The sequence below is a fragment of the Calypte anna genome, chromosome 3 (genome assembly GCF_003957555.1).
Source record: "Calypte anna isolate BGI_N300 chromosome 3, bCalAnn1_v1.p, whole genome shotgun sequence".
Lineage (NCBI taxonomy): Eukaryota > Metazoa > Chordata > Aves > Apodiformes > Trochilidae > Calypte > Calypte anna.
In genome coordinates this window covers 33,031,550-33,053,212 of record NC_044246.1, presented here as the reverse complement: position 1 = coordinate 33,053,212, position 21,663 = coordinate 33,031,550, and the positions used below count along the sequence as shown (strand labels likewise).

Here is a 21,663-nt window from a genome sequence, read left to right as displayed (position 1 = left end):
ATTAATTATGTCTGCCATTTTAAAAAGTGCTGATATAAAAATATTAATAGTTCACAAGTTTGCAAGTTTTTAGCCCCGTTTGCTGCCAAAACCATTCCTTCCCACAATTTAATCATATTTACAGAGATAATTTACTGTTCAACAGACATTACTTCAACAGTGTCATCTCAATATCTTGACAATATCTTGATATCCCTCAGACACTACAGTAACCAACAAACCTGGCAGGATGCTGGCTAGTAGCCATTCATCAGATTTGACAGACCAGAAATCATAGGTAGAAGTAATACTGGGAATTCAAATGCTGATGACAGTCATGCAAAAATCTTTACTTCAAAAGCTCTGTGATTTTTGTTTCTCACAAGACTTCTATCACCCATTTAAATGCCAGATTTCGCTTGCTACTGTGCCACATACAGGAAAGGAGTAACTGAGATCAAGGATTTCCTATTTCAAGGGGCATTCAAATGCTCAGGTGGTCGGTCACAGAGAGTGAATCAGAGCTGTGCTGACAAGGTCAAGAGAGGTTCTCCTCCTCCCCCTCTATTCTGCTTTGGTGAGGCCGCACCTGGAGTATTGTGTCCAGTTCTGGGCCCCTCAGTTCAAGAAGGACAGGGAAGTGCTTGAAAGAGTCCAGCGCAGAGCTACTAAGATGATTAAGGGAGTGGAACATCTCCCTTATGAGGAAAGGCTGAGTGAGCTGGGTCTCTTTAGTTTGCAGAAAAGGAGACTGAGGGGTGACCTCATCAATGTTTTCAAATATGTAAGGGATGAGTGTCAGGGAGATGGAGTTAGGCTTTTCTCAGTGGTGACCAGTGATAGGACAAGGGGTAATGGGTGTAAATTGGAGCACAGGAGGTTCAAGTTGAATATTCGAAAAAATTTTTTTACTGTAAGGGTGACAGAGCCCTGGAACAGGCTGCCCAGGGGGGTCGTGGAGTCTCCTTCACTGGAGACATTCAAAACCCGCCTGGACACGTTCCTATGTGAAGTGCTCTAGGTGGCCCTGCTCTGGCAGGGGGGGTTGGACTAGATGATCTTTTGGGGTCCCTTCCAACCCCAAGGATTCTATGATTCTATGATTCTATGAAAACAGCTACTGGCCAAGTCTCAGAAAAATTAAATATGAAAAGCGAGGTCCCTCAATCCAGTTCACCCACAGCACTACACTGGTACCCCAGTTCATGACTGCACTGCAGGCACATCCTAACTGCATGTCTGGGTACCACTCAGTGACTGAGATTTGTAGCTAACTCAGGTTATCCCAGCCAGATGCTGTCCTGCCCATGTCAAAACATAATACTTAGAAAAGCAGAATCAGTCTTCAAGTTTTCAGCCATTGTTATGGAGGGCAAAGCACGGGGAGTTCAAGAAAGGAAAAACTTTGGATGTGCAATAAACATGGCAAAAAAATGCCTTTTTCCACTAGTACAGGATACATCTGAATTAAATTAATGGAAACAAGGACTTTAAAAAGGGATAATGTTCCAAGCTCTCACTCTTTCACCTTTTGCATTTCTTTTATTTCCTTCACAGCAGAGGGGAGCAAAAGCATTTCACAGCTCCAGCTGATTTACAAGGGACAAAACAATCATATTTTATGTCAAATGTCCTTGTTTATGAGATAAACATATCACAAAAATGTGGCTTAGTATATTTTCTTTATTTAATGTATAAAATGGCCAACTTTAACTTTAGAGTTCCAAGTACTGAAATCAAAGGCCAAACTCCCATTGATGTTACGTATTTTAAATCAGGGTTATTGTACTAAAATACAATTCAAGACTTTTGTTGCAGAGCTCATTACCTCTTATTCTTTTCTGTAATACCACAAGTATTTTTTAGGCACAAAGGACAGCTAGATCTCAGCTTTTAATGCTAATTATGGTAATCTCCAGAGACATCATCACCTCTTCTCTTAATTCATAATGTAGTCATAAAGTATAATTTCAGCTTTCTACTACAGTAGCATAGTTCAGTGCACTCTAGGGAATTTTTGTGATAGCTTTCCCTTTAAAGCTTTTTAATAATTCAGTAATAAAAAAAAATTACTTCAGAATTACACTTAGAATATATTTTGTGAATGAATTAAAACTGATAAATCAGAAGAGAAGAATATAAATAAATAGTTATCTCTTCTGTATTTATTCCAGTCACATAATTCAAAGGTAATTCTGACTTTATACTGAACTGAGAGGGATGGGAGATCATCCAGAAGGGCCTGGACAAACTGGAGAGGTGATCCCAGGTGGACCTCATGAGGTTCAACAAGACCAAGTGCAGGGTCTTTCACCTGGGTCAGAACAATCCATGTCATCAGTACAGGCTTGGGGATGAGGTTTTGAAAGCAGCCCTGCAACAAGGACTTGGGGCTGCTGGTGGAAAAAAAGCTGGACTTGAGCTAACAGTGCATGCTTGCAGCCCAGAAGGCAAATCACAGACTGGGCTGCATCAAAAGAAGCATGGCCAGGAGATCAAGAGAGGTGATTCTGCCATTTAACCCTGCTCTGCTAAGACCTCACCTGGAGTATTGAATCCAGCTCTGGAGCCCTCAGTACAGGAAGGACATGGACTTGATGGAGCAGGTCCAGAGGAGGGCTATGAAAATTATCAGGGGGCTGGAACACCTCTCCTATGAAGACAGGGTGGGTTTGTTCAGCCTGGAGAAAAGAAGGCTCCAGGGAGACCTAATAGCCACTTTCCAGTACCTGAAGGGGGCCTGCAGGAAGGCTGGAAAAGGACTGTTTATAAGGGTCGTAGTGATAGGACAAGAGGCAATGGTTTAAAATTAGGGAAAAGTAGATTTAGATTGGATATTAGGAAAAAATTCTTTACTATGAGCACGGTTGAAAAATGGAACAGGTTGGCCAGGGAGGTACCTGAGGCTTCATCCCTAAAGATATTCAATGTGAGGCTTGACAAGGTTCTGAGCAACCTGACCTGGTTGAGGGTGTCCTTGCTTACCATAGGGGGGTTGGACTAGATGACTTTTAGAGGTCCCTTCCAACTCAAATTATTCTAGAATTCTATGAACCCTATGATTCTAAGTATACACTTACATTCATCAATCTCAACAGAATTCTAACATTCAAACAATATTTCAAGCAATAACTGTGCCTCATATAACCCAGTAAGTTAAGAGAAGTTACATTATTTCACTTTTTCAGTGATTCCCATGCAAAAATATAGTCAACCAGTTTCTTGTTTTCCACAATAATTAAAGGTGTATGTCAATCAAGTTCATGCTCATTTTCTTCACAGCACAATTACTACAGACAAAAGGAAACCCAGTGTTCATTGGCAGAGTACTGCTTTCATGCCTCCAGAAGGCAAACAAGAAGCATCTGGATTTTACCCTGGATCACTTCTCATCCACTCAACCATCTCTGTTAACATTTTAGTACAAATCAGGAGCACACATCTTCTATATGACTCTTACAATCATCCTCACCTAACACTTAGGTTATAACTTACACTACTATGGAAGACTACATTGTGAATCACATTTAACATAAAATCATCAAGATTCAAAAGAACAAAAATAGTGAAAACAAGGGTTTATTTTCTTGTAGCTTTTGTTTTATTTAAAAAACACCAGGATATAAACACTGATGACAGCAACACATTCATCAACTTTGCAATTTCTTGGACGATATCCAGTAACAGGAACATCCCACTTGCTCCATAAATGGGAAATATTAATATTTAATGGCCTTCATATTTCAGTGCAAAAAAACTAAAAAGCTGTACCTCAAAAGAATGTTCTTATGATCCATAGCTACTCTCATGTAATGTCTCCTCCATTACATTCTTTCTTATTAAAGGTGATTGTGTATTTTCCTCTAAAATGTTTAGCAGCTGTAGAAATACCTGTTAGAGATGAGCTAGCATTGTTATCTGAAGCAGTCACTTACAGAATACATGCAAAGCACATAAGATTATTTTCCTTTGTCAGATTTAGGGTTAGATAACCCACAAAAACCACACACAATGAAAAAAAATCATAGTTATGAAGACAGTAAATCTGAAAAAACATATTACTAAAAATTAGACTTCATAGTTGGTATCAAAGTAGATGTCCTAGAATGAAGAAGTGGTGGTCATGCATGGCTTATGAATGAGTATGCAAAAACTAATGGGAATTCAATACTTATCAGGGATGGATTCAAGAACTTAGTCTGAAAATAGAAAACTGTAACTAGATGGCTTTTCCTCTAGGTGATATTCATTCTTGTAGCACCTAATTCTGCCATCAAGCATCAGTATCTCCAACATATTATTTAAGGATTTTGTCATTTCAGGTGTCACTCCCTCTCTTGCTCTTTAGCAACGCCTTTTTTTCTGAGAACTGCAGAGGCTTTTATATAAATAATAAGGTACATAACACCTGTGAGTCATGAAGTTCCACCTTGCACTGATGGAACTAAAACAGCTAAGACGTCACAGATTTATAAATCTCTGGAAGTCATCTTCTCCCAGAAAAGATTACAGTGACTCTTAATTTGCTTGGGAAAATTACTGTGCCCTAATTGAACTCTCCTGTGTGAAGGCATCTTATTGAGCTAATTCTAACACAAAGGAGAAAGGGACTGTTATTTTTTCCTGAATCAGACTTTGGTCACATGTGTCATTACAAGTCCAAAATAAGTTAACCCTAAGGCTATGGCACTATCAGTCATGACTCTATAACTGCAGGCAAACTTCATTTCACACTCTAAAAAATCTTTCTGTGCTTAAAAAAACACATCACAGACTCTCCAACCTGAATGACCAACACAGCATGGGTTCTCTAAATGTAAGTTTTAAAATAAATTCACTGATTTATAAACAAATACACCTGTAAGTAAAGTAAGAAAAATCTAATTCCTCCGAGCATAGTCGTCAGCCTCAGCATGATTCTTGCAAAATGATTTTTGGCAACAGCAGGAAGCCAGGCTCTTCTCATCCTCCTGCAGCCAGCCAGTTTACAGTTTAAGCACATTTTATGACAAAGCAAGGTGGTAACAGAGCTTGGAGCAACTGTTTCTAATTGTTGTGATTAGACAGAAGATAAATAAAATTAATACAGGGGTTCACGGGGGAGGCCATTTTGACAGAGATACAATTTTGTCTCCAGTTAACTTGAGTGTGGCAATCCTATTTACTGGAGCAACATAGAAAAGGGGCTCATGTCAGAAGTTTTCACTGGTAAATCACTTCTTTCCAGCTGCCTCCATTGTATAAAGACCTGACAGCTGGTGACAGGACTCAAAATTTGTGCTTATAAAGCTCCCTGTGGTACTGATGCCTCCGTTACAGCATGGAAAAAAGTAACCTTAGCTAGATAACTACAATTCAATCATGCACTCTGCTTTTAAACATACATGCAAAGGGACTGGCTCTGCTTCTATTTGGGTTTGCTGTTTTTTGGGGGTTTTTTGGTGGATTATTTTTGTTTGCTTGTTTTTCTTTTTATCTTTGCTTATCTTTTATCTTGCTTTATCTTTGATATTAATTTTCATAGTACTCTTCTGAATCAATAAATCCATTATTAAAAACAGGTATTTTCATCAACTCACTTCAGCTGCTCTGCCAAAATACAAATCTTAATTAGCCAGTATTTTTGTCTGACTTTGTTATAACCAGCAGAATGGTGAATCTGCCCCCAACTGTTAATAATTAAAAAGTCATCTAGGGCTGCATATCTTCAAAGCATTAAAAACAATTATGTGACAAGACTGCTATGGGGTATGCTCACTTAATATAGCTCAAAGAAATGAGATAAGAATTACTTATTGAGGATGTACAAATAAGGTTGCCTTGCAATGAAGGGATGTGTCTCTGAGAAGGGAACAGATGAGTAGATCCTCATCTGGAAAAGACTACACAACTCAGAAATTTTTCTCCAAATATTCTTTAGTGAGATCAGTGCTTTTTACCTAATTTCAGAAACATACAGTAGCGTAGACAAGGCAGTATTAAATGGATCGCTGCTCCTCTGGAACAGAAGATAAGTTAGCCTTTGGCTCTTAGATACTCATTTTCTGACAGCTGTTGCTTCTCAATAACTTCCTCTGCCAAGCAAAGATTGTTTGGGATTGAATAGTCTGTGCTTTGGAATGAACAAGATCTTTTCTCTGATAGGGTGTGGGAAATGGATGCTTAAAATACAGATAACAGTCTGTTAGGTGTATTTTATAGCTTGATGGCAGGGAAAAGGTACCAAGCCACATGAACAACTACATATGCCTAACAATATCTATGCATCTATTCCAGAAGATATCAAAAGGAGGAAATATTTCCCTCTTACAGTGCAACCCTGATGAGAAAAGGACAATTCTGCTTCCTATCCTGTAGGAAGGTGGAGAAAAAAACATAAGAAAGAGAAGGCAAGCTGGCCAGGTTGGAGTAGTTGAAATGATAACAGAGAGGAACTCACAGAAAGCAATACTTAGACCTAATCAATGTGAGAGGTGGCTTGATTCCTTCAAACAGTGCACATCCATTTGGGATCACTCACTGCTCTGGCAATGACACGCGTATGGCATATCAGGGCTGCCAGGATTCATGCAGCTATTATTAATCAACTAATTTGCTGCCACATCCATGATTGGAGATGAGGAAAAAATTACAAATGGTCCCAAATTCCTCAGTGCCACTTAGTTAACCACCAGTGCTAATGTCGCTGCTCTAAGTACAGCCTGTATTTTATCAGCAGCCCTAAAGGGTGGGTGACCACCACTTCACTTCCTCCTAATTCAGCCCAAGATGTTTCACTGGTGAGACAGTAGACTCAAGTGAACACCACAGAAGTACAAACATTTTAAGACTTGTCTAAGTTTTAGTATTTTTTTTAATGTATGCACAGAAGTTCTCTATAAGAACTGTCGCTAATGTCTTTGCCACCATGCATGAGCGATTAACCTGACTCCCTAAAGTTCTGGTGATGAAATACACTCTTTTTGTTTCTCAGGAGATGTTCTTCAGCAAAATAATCCCAAACAAAACACATTACATACATGAGTATTGACATGTATGTGTGAACAAGCATTTGAAAATGACAGTTCCTTGTAAATTTATCCATTATTATCACTAGCCATTTTCAGATGTGATCCAGCTTAACACATCCATACAGAATGCATGTAACCTTCAATTGAGAATTTCTTCTTTTTTATTGCCAAAAGTGACGTTTAATTGCAAAGAGGTATAGAATCTTTGTTAAACTTTACTGCTACATGCATGCTACCATTCACCACTTCTAATTCAAAGTTTGTCAATGTTACGTCAGTACAGATTTTGTTTAAATACTTGACGCTAGCCAAGCCCTGCATTTTTCTTTTACCTGGAGTAATGGATAGCTTGATGTCCTGCTATATTAAAATAGAAGTCAGTTGTATGTTTCACCTCATCAGTATGTCCAGAAACTTCAATCCAGTGTGCTATTGGGAGGCAGTAAACTCCATCTACTATGTTGCTCTGGTTGTAAACACAACTTCGATCATGATGAGGCCCATTACCTAGAACAGAAGAAATGGCAATTGCAGGCTGTGGATTTGGAAAATCTTCAGAAGTTGTGCAGGTGCAGTGAACTGAGTACTTAAGGGAAGGAGAAGTATTTGCTGCTTGTCCAACTGCATTTCTCATATTATTAACACCTGAAGTATTAGCAACAAAATTGCCATCACAAAGCAAACGGTCTCCTTATTTGCAGATGACATGCAGCACTGTCTACCATAATTGGGAAATACGATTATTTACCAAAGAGAAAAATAATAGGCAGAAAACTATTTTATCTTTCTGTACTGCTGAGCCATTATGTATCATATGCAATGTTATGACACAGCTCTTAAGAAATAAGATGAACAATATCGGTCTAAAGCTCCTGAAGCTAAAAGTCTTACCACTATGTTTTATGTCACACTTGTAGCCATTTACATTTTTACCACTTTAAATATTTGAAGACAGCAGTATATATCAACAAATTCAACAGCGTGGCAAAACCTATGGGTTTTTACAACAAATAGCTGACTTTATGAATTAAGCAAAATCTTTACAACCACAAGTAGCACATCTCAAGTTTCCCATTTTACTCTTTGTTGGCTTCCCGCAGCAGTGCACATCACCGTGGCCCTGCACAGCCAGCACAAGGCTCTGGCTGATCCTGACCCCCACCCACCCACAGGCTGATGCCCTGTCCCAGCCTCAACCTGTCCCCATCCCCAGTGATGTGCCCAGTGCCCAGGGCTACCCGGGGCACCTGACTGCCAGAACTATGGGGTGTCCCTGCAGACTCCAGCATGCTACCATCCCTCATTTAACCCCAGCAGTTTTGGATCATGTTCTCAGCATCTCTGGCTCTTTTGCTCCTCCCAGACTTATGCTTCCTGGTACATGGGCACTCTTCTGTTATGGGACCCTCTGCTTCTGAACCCCAGTAATGATATCATTCTTCCAAGAATCCCTAACAGAATCTCTCTATCACCTTAGTGCTGGGTGATACCTTGTACCCATTCCGGTTCCCTCGAGGACTGTCCCTTACACTGCTCACCTCCTCTCCCATCAGGGTTTCTGCAGAATTTTTTGTCATCAGAATCTATGATCACTCTCTCCTGCTAATTTCTCTTTTCCCAAGGTGACTGTGAGTTCTACAAGACAACTAAGCATCACTCTTCTTTGTCTTCATCATCTCAGTCACACACTTTCTGCTTTCCTATTTCCAGCTGCTGCTGCTTGAGGTGCATATCCTTCTGTCATTCACCAGTTTTACTGTCCATCCTCTTCTCCAGCTTTAACTCTCAGCTCTTTTACTCCTTCCTTTTCTATCATCTGTCTCCTAAATAGCAGTAAACTCCTTTTCTTGGAACCTCGTTCCCTTATTTATCATTCACTCCCTTACCTAGCCCACAGCCACCCACAAGAATGGAGCCAAGAGAAAACTGCCACAAGATTTTTGTTTCATTTTCTTTATCAAACAGGTTTTGTCAAATCTCATTCTGAAAAGGTTCCTTCTCTAACTGTTATTTATCACTGTTGACTTTTCTGCACCACTCAACCCCGCCTTCCCACTGTGGCCTACAGTCAAAACAGAATCTTAATAGGTGTGTTTCCATTTTGGCTGTAATATTCAGGCAAAAAAGAACAGCTCAGCTTGCATTAGTTACATTTTTTCATGAGAACTGCACAGCTCTTTGCTACTCCTTACATTATATACTGATCTATTAATTAACAATCCTATTATTGAAATCTGATGATGCCTGTGCAACACAATGTATATGAATATAAATTCAATATATATATATATGTATTCATGTGTGCATATATGTTCATGTGACATAATTTCAAACAGGAAGGGGAAAGCACCACCATCTCCAAGAAATAGATAGCAGTATGATCATACTGAGCTGTTCAGGAAGCTGGATTCTCCATTCCCCTTGCAAGATTTATGAAAGAAGGCAATTACCACAGACAATCAGGATCTCACTACTCAGGCAATATCCAAGTGATGCACCAGTGCTTCTCACCACATTTTGCTTCACAAGATGCATTTAATAAATAAGTTTCAAAAAAAAAGAGAAAAATTTTGTACCAGTTCGTATTATGCTTTTGCTAGCACAGTTTGTCACCAGAAAACCGTATTTTGGATTCCATAAAATAAACAATGCAAGGAAACAAATAAGTACAGCCAGATGACAAGTTTGGAGGAGTAATGTAGAACTCATCGATAATCTAGAACTGCTATTAAAAAGCTAAAGATTAATTATCTGAATTTAAAGAATGAAAAATAAATGAGTCAATGAAACTCATTTTCATTCAAAGTAACTGATCATTAACAATGTTTTAAATATAAAACAATTAGCATCAATTACATGTTCTGGCATATATTTGTAGAATGTTCAGGGCTAGGAAAATGGGCAGAAATCATTAGCTGGCCTATCCTCAGTTCTTTCTTTTTCACCTCTATCTTTTTAAGCCTTTCATCATGAGTTTCCTCTGTATTAAGCAAGGTGCATCAGCCTCATGGTATGAGGCATGTCCTGGCAAAACATGCCTTAGTCTTGTCTTAATCCCTTTATCTCTGCTGATGGAACAGGCTCCTTTTGTTTCCTCTGTGGCAGTTACATAACTCTGGCAGACTCAGAAGAGGCAGCCCCAGACTGCTCACAAGTTCATGCCAAGAATAAAAATAGGTCTCAGAGTCAGAAGCAGGATAAAAATCTGGCACATCAAGTAAAACACTTACTCCTCCCTCCCTTGCCATAGTCCTTTCTGGATTTGGGTCTTTGGAACATGGGGACTTTCCCACATCCAGGACAGCAGAGGGTGTTAGCTACAGGCAGTGACCAGGAGCATCACAGATCCTTGCTCTCTCTCTTGCCAAGGGTTGTTTTTGTGGTGCAACTGATTAGCCTGGGAGGAATAGGAGCACCTGATGAAGTCAGTGGGACCAAGCTTAACAGAATCTGATTCTTCTCAGTGCAATAGGAATGTGTTGCAGCCCTTTCTAATTTATTATTTATTATGCTTAGCAGAGAGAAAAGATGAGAGGCCATTTCAAAGACAAATGCCACGAGACTGCATGCATGCAGTCTGGTCATGTCTGCTCATGGCCAAAGCTGCTCACACCACACCAATTTCCTACTCCGCTTATTTTCCCCACAAGTCTAAGTTATCTGCATTACCTGAAACGCCACAGCACCTTTAGATCTTCTAAGAGATTTCCTAAGAAGGCAGCTCAGCAGCGCTTTGCCACAGAAACTCTGCTTTATTACTAAATTCCCAAATGCACAAAGCATTTAACAAAGTAAATTACCACAACTGAAGGCCCAGAGCTGAAGTTTTGGTGGTATCTACAAGCTGGGAAGGCTCTCCTTACTGTACTGGGCATCCATAGCTGTCAGGATGCCTCTATATCACTGCCTAGTATGACACAGAGAATAAAGGGTCTACTTTGCTGCAATCCAACATGCTTCCAGGACCACAAGTGCACATCACATTTTCACCAGCAAAGTGTGCACCACTGGCCAGTGCCATGCACATCCCATTCATGCAGAAATCCAACAATCAGAGGATTTCACATCCCTGTTACAAGCTGGGTGCTCCAGACTTCATTAAGAGATAAGCAGCTCGAAGCACACCAGTGCTGAGCACAGGGCCACACTGCAGACTCCCTAGAGGGCTGCAAGTCAAATTCTCACCAAAAGGAACCCTTCAGTGCATAATTTTTTTATGTATATACATCTGTCCCCTGACACTGACTAGTCTCCCGAAGCTTACCCAAACCTTGTATGAAGACTTCAAGATATTTTGAATAAATGTCCCATTACTCCACCTACCTATGCAGTGAGAATTCACCACAACTCCCATGTAAATGCCTTGCTCAGACACAGCAGCTGAGCATCTGATTTGGGCACATGGAAAATATGAAATTATCTCTTGACTCAGCATTTTCTCTACTCTTTTAAAAATATATCAAAGCTATTTTCAATAAACAGACACCCTGTCTCCTCTTTACAGATCGTAACAGCACCTCCTCACCAGTGTCTGCAAGACAGCAATAGCACTGGTCTCATTAACTTATACATTGCTTAAAGCAACTGTGTAAGCTTCCAAGTACTTTTAATATGTAAAAAAACCCAATTCTTTGGATGAAACTTTTATTTTTTTATAAACAAGAAAACCTTGTGCAGCCTCAATGACCTGGGGAATTTTAACAACATTTCAACGTTTCTCTTCCCAGAGCCAGCAGTAAAAAATCCCATCTGTCTTCCACTCACCTGTTCATCTTTGCAGAAGCAATGTCCTCTGAGAAAGGGCAATACACAATAGGAAACATTTTTACAGCTCAAGCAGCTTCTGAATTAGTATTTTTCTTCATCATGTTTTTACTCATATTGTTCCAAATGGTAAAACATTGGTTTAATTATATATTTTTGGGAGGCAAATACACAATAATTTGAAAACTTGTAAAATTCAACCACTAAAAAGGGTAACAAGTATCTGAACAATACTGATCCTCCTGTTAAGTGATCACATTAATTGAAGAGCAAAAGAAACTTGGAAGAGTGTATTAGAAGTTAACCCCTAGTTGCCCTAGCTTAACTGATAGGGTAGCACCCTTATTCCTCCAATAATAGCCAAAATTATTTAAATTCCATCTTTGTGACTGTCTTGGGTTAGTGTGGTGGCGTTTTGGAAGTGGGGGGGCCATAAGGGTGGTTCCTGTGAGAAGCTGCTGAAAGCTCTCCTGGTTCCAATGCTGGTCCCACCTCTGGTCAAGGCCAAGCAGATATGGGAAGCTGGATGTGCCTCTGGGAGTCACATACTAAAGAAGGGGAAAATGAAACTGCAAAATTATATAAAAGACCTGCAGAGGAGAGGAGGAGGTGGAGCATGGCCAGAGCAAAGACATCAAGGTCAGTGAAGAAGAAAGGGGAAAGGTACCCGAGCAGAGGTTTCCCCACATCCCATAGTGAGATGGCAGCTGTGACCCTCCAGTCCATGGGGGAGTGTCGTGGAGCAGCCCCTGAAGGACCATGGTGGGGCAAATGTAGATTTGTAGCCCCTGAAGTGTCACGGGTGGGCAGATGGGAAGCTGCAGCCTGTGCAGGGTCATGGAGAGGGGCAGATGTGGATCTGCAGCCATGGAGAACCCTGTGCCAGAGGAGGTGACTGCTCCCACAGCAGCCGTGACTCTGTGTGCAGCCCGGGCTGGAGCAGTTCCTGAGGGACTCCCACGAGGGACTCATGTCCCAGGGGTTCCTGAAGGACTCTCTGCCATGGGAGGGACCCCATGTTGGAGCAGGGAAAGGCTCTGAGGAGTCCTCCCTGAGGAGGAAAGAGGTAGTAATCACGTGTGGAGAACTGACCCTAAACCCCCATTCCCCATCCCTCTGTGCCCTGAGGGGGAGGCAGCAATGAAGCAGTTTGGGTGCAGGAAGAAAGGAGGGGTGGGGGGGAATTTATTAAGATCTGGCCATGTTTTCTCTTTCTCCTTGTAGATTAAGTCAGGGGGTTTTTTCCTTTCCCAAGTTGAACCTGTGTGGTTTTCGCCTGTTACCATAACTGGGGAATTAAAACCTCCCCATCCTTGTCTGGATTAAGGAGCCTTTGGGTGGATTCCCTCCTCCCTGTTCCACAGTGGGGTTGGGGGATGAGCAAGTGGAGGCCCGGTTGGGATCAGCTGGGCCTAAACCAAGACAGTGATTCTTAACAAAAATGCTTATCTGAAAGAGAAATGTAAGAATAGATTTCTAGGTATTATATCATTAAAATTTCCTATTACTTTTGCAATCCACTTGTTGCCCTCCTAGTGCAGATGGTTGTACAGTGGAATCCCCTGGTGTGGGTAGCGAACTGCTGGATTAAAAAGCAACCAGCACCCTGAGGCCTCCCAGAGGGCTCTCCCAAAATCTGCATGACTGCACATATAGCTCCTGAAGGATGATCAAAGTGGCACACGAAGCTGCTTTTGTACAAACAACCACACAAAAGATTAAAACCAAAGATTGCCACAAAAGATGGAGACAAGAACAAGGGAAAACAGGTGAAGGTATAGTAAGATGTCCAAAGCTCAAGGACTGGACAGTAAACAGGGACCAGAAGATGGTCTTCTGAAATTTGAGCTGACCACATGCAGTGACAGAACCCAAAGAAAAGCCTCTAGTTACTGTTTTATTACAGCTGTATTGCAGGGATTAAAAATTGCATAATCCAACAGCCTGCCAACAGCACAGACTCATCATACACAGAGAACAACCACACACAGGCTGTGTAATGCTCTGGAAGAGTCACACTGGTGAAATTATTAACTTGATCTTAAAAGATAATGAGTAAAATCTGGGTCAATGAAATCTCTCAGCACCATTAAGTGCAGAGATAAAAAGCCAAACATGAATGAACAAAATAAATAAGACTGCCTCTTACACCGAGCTCTGCAGCAAAGCCACTTCGTGTAGTGCTCAGCCACAACTCTCTCACCAACCATCTTCCTTTCTGGAAGTTTCCATTTTTTTCCTGTTTTTACTGTGTAAGGGAAGGTTTGTAGAAACTCCAAGGCACAGCAGTGGCTGTAGAGTTGCTGTGTAGCTCATCCCTGCCTTAGTCAGACCCTATGCCAAGAACTACATCTTCTGAAACTCCAAACCCCAACAAGGTCAGCATGTTTCTCAGATCACTGCTACCTTTGACGGCTATTAAGATCTTAGATAGCCCATTAGTTTCAATGGAAACAAACACATCCAAACAGCAAGCAGACAGGCAACTTTCACATCACTTGCTTCCAAATCAGTATGAGCAAAGATTAACTCTTATGATCTTAATCATAAATTTTGCAGGCTTTACATATCAAGTAAAAATTTTAAGTATACTTAAATATTATAAGTAATTACATTTGAAATATTAAACAAAGTCCTCTAAGAAGGTAAATGAACATCTTGAGTTCAGGCTTTGAACTTCCCCTGCAAGAGTTTAATAACACCATGAGTCCTGTGAACACTCTGGGGTGAGAGGAATAGGAAGGGGTTGAGGAATAGAATTTTTTTTAAAAAAATATTAATAGAACAACAGGAATCAAAAGAAACAAGTGGGGGGGTGGGGGAGAAATCTCCTAATTGAAGGATTTAAAAGATTAGGTATTTTGCTAGCTTCCATATCTTTCATACCATCATTACAATTTTAAAAAGCCTGAAGTACTATTTTGGACAAAATTCTGAGAGTTACATGAATTTACTACTGCATGGTGTCATTATCAGCCATTACTCTAATCAGACTCCCATCACTACACTTACAATATTCAAAGTTGCTTACCCTTCACACCAGATTCTCATGAAAATCTCCCTGCTGCCTGTTTGAATGAAATGCAACCTCTCATGCCTTGAAATATGATCTGTTCAAATCCCACCAAGGCTGAATTGCTCTCTATTGTTAAAAAACAGAGAAATTGGAGGCTGAATTCCCTTTGCTGGAACTGAGCTAGGTCAGGTAATTAGGCAATTTGAATCTGCCACAGGCTCTCAGACTGGAATTTCACCTTTCTGAAGTCACAGTAAAGCCCTTGAATAATTGTCCCCTGTTTTCATACCTCTGACAAATACTGCCAAACAACATGTTTTCATTCTATGTGCCATATACTAACCCATACTCGTCTGCTTGATAAAAATATACTTACTTTGCTTTTTAACCCTACTATTCCTGCTGTCAATAAACTGTTTTCCCTTTAGATTCTGAAAACAGATTTATTTCTTAAATACTTAATATAAGATAAAATTGTTAACTTGCCACACTTAGTTCACTAACGCTTTCTTCATTATTTGTTTACTTTTCAGAAATGTTTCTTCTCATTTGCCAGCCTAAAAAAGCTATCAAAAAAAACAGAAGACCATTTCTATCATGCAGCACATGTTTATTTCCTAAAAGACTGAAAGCAGACTGTTTTAACATCTCATTTGGCAGGTCTGATAACTATAAAACTAAGGAAACAATTTAAAATCTACTAAAATCCACGTTGAATTCAAATTTTTTTAGTCTATTAGCTTACTCTTAAGAAAATCCTTATGATTTTTTTAAATTATGCTACATTTAGAACTAAATGGTTTAGAAGAAATCTCTTCTCAGTACTTCATGCTGTTGATCAAGGCTTTTTTAATCAGAGATGAGAAAATCAGATTTTTCAAAGGAAATTTTCAAAATATGTTTGTTTTCTCTCTCTAGGTCTGTTTCAGCCGTTGAGGTGTTTCTCAGTGACAGCTGCTACTGTACTAAGGGTTTTTAGCCAAATACCCAGTCTAATGATGTAGACTGAAAGAGAGAAAATGAAACTGAAATGCTCATGTGAGGTTCTTCTCAGAGAGATGGTGAAAATAAGACAAAAAGGAAATTAAGATAGAACAATGGCTGATAGCAACAAAATGTATAATGTGATACAGTCTTCCTAACTGCTTTGATACTCTCTATGGCATTATACTGTGTACTACAGGTTGTTACTTTTTACCTGACCAGAGAAGATTATGCCAGTACAGGCAGGAAACAACGTACATCAAACATAGCAACCAGGGCAAAATCTTAATCAAAGTACTAACCCATTTACTTACCATTTCTCAGTGCTGCTTGCCACTAAAAATAAATTCTCAACCCATATTGCATGCTGCTGTAACTTGGAAATCAGGAGAGTGAGGTGGGGGAGGGGGTGGGAAAAAATGGTAAGTATTTGGATGAACAATGCATTTATTGTAATTTTACCATTATAATCACAAATACTTTAATTAGGCTCTCACAGTTGTCAGAGCTGGCCTCTGCCTATCCTGCAGGTAGGAAATGTCACCTGCCAAATCCAGAGGAATGCAGCTCTACATACTTGTTTTCATTCTTTTAATTTTTCAGTTTCATGGGCAACTCTTGTTTTAGTGATCTACCTCCAGCAGTCTGCTGGTTAATGCTGACATAGGAGGTAATGAAAAACTTGCTACCAATTATAACATAATCTATACTAAGAATATGTCTCGAGAGGGCTGAAAACAAAACACCACGAGCTACTGCAGTGTGTAAACAAAAGCTTCTTTCCATTCATTACAGGTATTAAGTAGCAGATTTCAAACTTATCCACTTCACTCATCAGGTTCCTTCACATCCAAGGGGTGTTAAGGCATTTAGCACTACCCAGGAAAGCAATAGCCCTCCACAAACAAAATGCATAGTATGCACAATTATTCAACAACCAACATCTACCTAATTGTGCTTTAAGATCCTTCCTAGTCACTCCCTACTTCATAACAAAACTGGGATGAAGGAAGTAAAGCCCTGGCTTATTTTCAGAGCTGGAGCACGTTACACTAAATACTGATGAAATACGCAAGCGGCAAGGAAGGAGGCAGCAGCTGGCGGTACACAGGTAAAACGGCGACACCCAGTGGGAAGAACACTACATAAAATACCTCCATTAAAAGAGGTATGGAGAGAAGTTTTTTTCGTTTTCAATAACAGAATTGCTCTGTAATTAGGGGCGCTGTTGATTAGCTTTTGGAAAGAAAGGAGATGCATCTCAGCTACAGAAAAATAATGTTTCATTTAGCCATACTCCAGAACATCCTCAAAGAATTTTTACTACCTTATCCTGCTATGGTTTAGCTCAAAATATATTTTGTTAGTTTCTTCATCAATTCCCATACAGGGTTTAAAGAATCTGCCCCACTAAAATAAGAAATTATACCCATTTTGTTCCACAGAGGCAAGAAATGAGAATCTTTTAGGTTTCAACACACTGCCATTTTAAAAATGAAATTTTAATGTGCCTTACTATAACCAACATTTTCAATCAAGTGCTTGACCCCTGAAAGCTACGAGAAAACCTTACTTCTGATCTTTTCACTATGTATATTATGAAAACCTTTGTTACTCCATAAATGTACCAGTCTTCTGAACTACCATCACAAGTGTATGTTCTCCAACAGATGGCTTAAACTCCAACTAACAGCTCGCAGGCTCCTCACCTGAGAACACTGGAAGTCAATAGAGCAAGCCATGGGCTGTGTAACCCAACTGCTTCTACATCAAACTGCGTTGTATTGTTTGCTCTGAGCAAACACAAGAAACCACAGAGAACAGCAGTAGCAGCTAAGTGCAAACAAGACATCTCGTTTTCTCTTCTCCCTTCCTCCCCAAAACTAGAGATGTGGAGGCTTTTAAGGGATAAGGCCCTGTTCACCTGTACAATTTACCAGAACGTAGGCTGATAATTCCTTTCAGCTTGAACTGGCAATACTGTGTCTGCCAAGCTTTGAGCAAGCACCAATTACATCACACTAATGCTTATATTAAAATGAGTTAACATTTTAGAATACAAGCTTATACTTTTTTCCCCTCCTCTCAAAATGTAGTGTAGGGTGTCAACAGACCACACTCCACCATCTCAAAAGTCTGGGCCCTACTACTCTGTGCTTTTATCCAACACGTATCTTGTATGGTACCTACAGTTCATTTAGATCAGCGTAAAATGAGAAAAACATATATATGAGTGTTCAAGCATGAATTCACAAAAATAAACTCAAGTATAAGTTTCATCTTTTATTTATTTAGGTTTACAGTAGGCACAATATACTTTTACTTTCCAAGCTGAAATGTGAGACATAAACTGAGCTTTGGACAATCTACATCAAAACAGAAAGACATATAGATGCAGTTGGGAAAAGAAAAAAGTATATACATTCTTTTTTTCTCTAATAGGTTAAACCTATTCCCAGATTCTAAAGCCCAACACAGTCAAACTGTTTTCCACAGATCACGTAGCACAGTTAAAAACTCTCCTGAACAACAGGCCTTTCAGCTGAGCTCAAGGCAGGTAAGCAAAGTACTGTCCCTAAAAAATCCCCATCTGGGCCAGAACACACATGGAAATCACATGATTTGAGCCAGAAGTGCTCCGCATCTTTAAACGACAGGTTCTGGATGTGGCATCATCACCCTGGGACAGCAGAAGTAAGCATGTGGCCCCTCAGGAGCCCAAGAGTCTCCTATCCCACCTCATCCTCCTGGAGAGGGGACTTTGCCTCGCTCCAGGCAAAAATAACAAGCCAGCAACCCTGGCTTGAAGACCACCTGGCAGAAATCAAAACCACAGAACATTGATGCCTGACTGACTCTTCTAGCACACAGAAACAGACACCCATGCTTTATCTTTCCATTTCCTGATTGCATTGGAATGGCTATAAAGATGAGCTAAATTTATACTCTAAACATATGATGCAACATGTATTGTAGTATTATAAAAATAATAAACATTACTAGAGAAATTCTCACATGAGGTATACTAATTTAAAAAATGAGGGTAATTTTCTTAAATATGGCACATTATTTCATATCTGATATATGTAAATACCTGAAATCCATAATTGGACAGGAATTTCTTTGGTTACAGATGAATGCTTCAACTCATAAATTTAAAGCAAGTATCATTCTGCACCTTCTCTGTTCCTCATGACCACGTCTTCAAAACTGCAGATGTTCTGTAACTGCTAAACTTCTCCCAAGATACATTTTAATTCTAAACACATAGGATACTAAAGAGCTATGATAAACATTTGCTTATCATTAAAAAAAGTTTTGTTCTTTTTTCTTTTAAAATGGTAGTTGTTTTTTCAAACTCTGATTTTTATAGTAAACAAATGACAAACTTTTTTTAATTGACAGCTGAAAATAAAAGATCATTAAAACAAGTAAGATTTTAAAAAAAGACTTCAAAATGTTCCTTGACTGTTGAATAAAAAAACATCCCCGAACTCTCTTCTTGAAATACAACAACAAATTTCAGGGTTATGGCAAATTTAGTTCTCTCCAGTAAATAACAACTTAGAAATAAATTGTTGATATGAATGGCTAATTAAAAAAACAACCCGTTGCATCCGAATGACCTCCTTGTTTGTTTTTAATCATTCAAGCTAGGTAATAAGCTGAAAGCACCAAGCATTCACAACAACAAGAACAAAATCCCATACAAGTGAATCCTAAAACTGCATCAGTAGCACTACTTCCAAAACAGACTACGTTTATTACACAACAGCCTACATTTGCTAAATGCACTCCCAAGTATGGAGAAATACCTTGAGATATCCTTACTTTCAGAAAGTAACCATCACCTTACAATTGCAGAGTCTCTAGACTGGTACACTATCATTCCTGCATTCTGTGTGGTGATGACCTCTTTATTTACTAGTATCACTGGCATATTATGTACAGCTTGGCTCCTTCCAAATAGACCAAATTCTGCTTCCTTGAAAAGATGCAAATATTTTTATTCCATAAACTCTCCTTCCCTGCATTTCTGCAAAAGATAAACATGGTTAAAACAGGCAGAATATAATATTTATTCTAGCTGCCAAATAAAACAATTGGTGTAAGCAGCACTTCATGATGTAAAGTTCTCTGAATGTACTATTAACACAGTCTTTTATTAGTATAAAGAAAAAAAACAAATGCAAGAGATACGACGGCATGCATATATGACAGTATGGCAGTTTAGAAGTGTGAGATGTATTCTTAAAATGGGTGAAGAGCAGCTGCTCTACAATGTGTTATTCTGGTATATAGATTATAAAATTATTCCATGAGTTAAAAAAAATCCCTCGCAAACTCCCTAGTCATTTCTTTTCACCAAATTTGATTGGTTCCTCAGTGACAAGAGGTATATTTAGAACTTTATTTGACTCATCATACAATTGCACAAATGTTTTCTTTTATTTAAGATACTTAAACTGCTAGAACAGCACATGGAAAATTATTAAAGTTGTTTGAGTACACCGAACGGGAGAACATGACGGTGGAAGTACTAATGAAACAGCAAGAAGGCTGACAACTTGTGATAGAACTTTTTTCTATTTTTTTTTTCTTTTTCAGCGATTCTGATGGGAAAATTTATCTGCCTGAAAACGACATCACAGTATCTCAGTTTACTGAAATAAAATACCAACTCACACTTTAACGCCTAAGTAGGAAATTCTGAATTCTTTCCTTCCGGGCAAAAAGAGAAAACAAAACTTCAGGCCAATGGGGGACTAAAGTACTGAAAAAAAAATAATATTGTTTTAAAGAACTTCTACCAACCTAGAACCGCAGCTTCCCTCTGCATTCACTCTCTTCCATCTCGTGGTTAAAAAATACTTTCTTTAGCGGGAGTCACGACAGCCCACGAGGTTCTCTCTACCTGCAAGCGTTAACTCAGGACGTGGTTGCCCTGGAGGCGGCCGACCCTCGGCAGCACCAAGTTGGGGAAGGGCCTATTGGATGGGGACACCTCTCCCGGACCCCGGGCACTGCGCCGGGTCACCGGGCAAGAGGCGGAGCTGCCACAGCCGCCAGCAAGGGGAGCGATCCCTTAGGGAGAAGAGCTCCCACCTCCGTCCTGTCCCCGCAAAGCCACTCCTCATAGCCGACCCCCAAATGCCCGACCCGCTCCCACCACTCTGTCCACAGCCCCACCGGCCCGGCCGGCACCACACCGGCCCCGCCGTCCCCATCACACCCCACGTCGGGGGCCGACGGTCTCCCCCAAAAGCACGAACCCATCCACCCACCCCCGCCTCCAGCGGCCTCTCGGGCCACCCCACCCTCCAGCCATGGCGGGCGGGGCAAGGCGGCGGCCCCGCCCAGCGCGTCCGCGTCCGTTACCTTCCCAGAGGAGGTGGCCGCCCTCCCGCCGGAGAAACTTGTACCAAAAGGGGCTGGCGGCCTCCTCGTCCGGCACCACTACCTCCGCCAGCCACAGTGCCGGCTCCTGCGCCGCCAACGGGGCCGTCGGCCGCGCTGGCTTCATGGGTACGGCGCGCTGCGGGTCCCACTGGCCCAGCTCCGGCCGCGACCCGGCCAGCAGGAGCATCCCGCCGCCCTCCGTCATCTGGGCCGGTAGCACCACGCCGAAACGGAACAGCATGGCGGGCAGCAGCCTCTCACGCAGGGGACACTCTTCACTCAGGCCGCGCCGCCACTATCGGGACACCCCTGGCCCGCACTTCCGGCAGGGGGCGGGGGCAGGACGCCGGGTACCGGTGTCACCTCCCGGACCGGCACCGGTAGTTCGGTTCGCGGAGCCGGGTGGTTAGCGAGGGGTTAGGCGGCGGCCAGGCAGCTTCGTAGGGGCTGTGGTTGGTTTTTGGGCTTCTTAGGGTGGTTGTGTGCCCGCACACACGTAACTAAGGAGGC

The 21,663-nt window shown here is 40.8% G+C and overlaps 1 protein-coding gene across 1 annotated transcript in view; it reads right to left on the bottom strand.

Annotated features, from left to right (window-relative positions):
- Positions 1-21,452, bottom strand: part of EPM2A (EPM2A glucan phosphatase, laforin) — a 40,148-nt gene extending 18,696 nt beyond the window's left edge. Inside the window, exons 1-2 of the mRNA XM_030447296.1 lie at positions 21,133-21,452; positions 7,322-7,496 (exon numbers count right to left, since the gene is read on the bottom strand). Coding sequence (XP_030303156.1) covers positions 7,322-7,496; positions 21,133-21,394 — 437 coding nt within the window. The 5' untranslated portion in view covers positions 21,395-21,452. The remainder of the gene's footprint in view (positions 1-7,321; positions 7,497-21,132) is intronic.
- Positions 21,453-21,663: the final 211 nt, after the last annotated feature.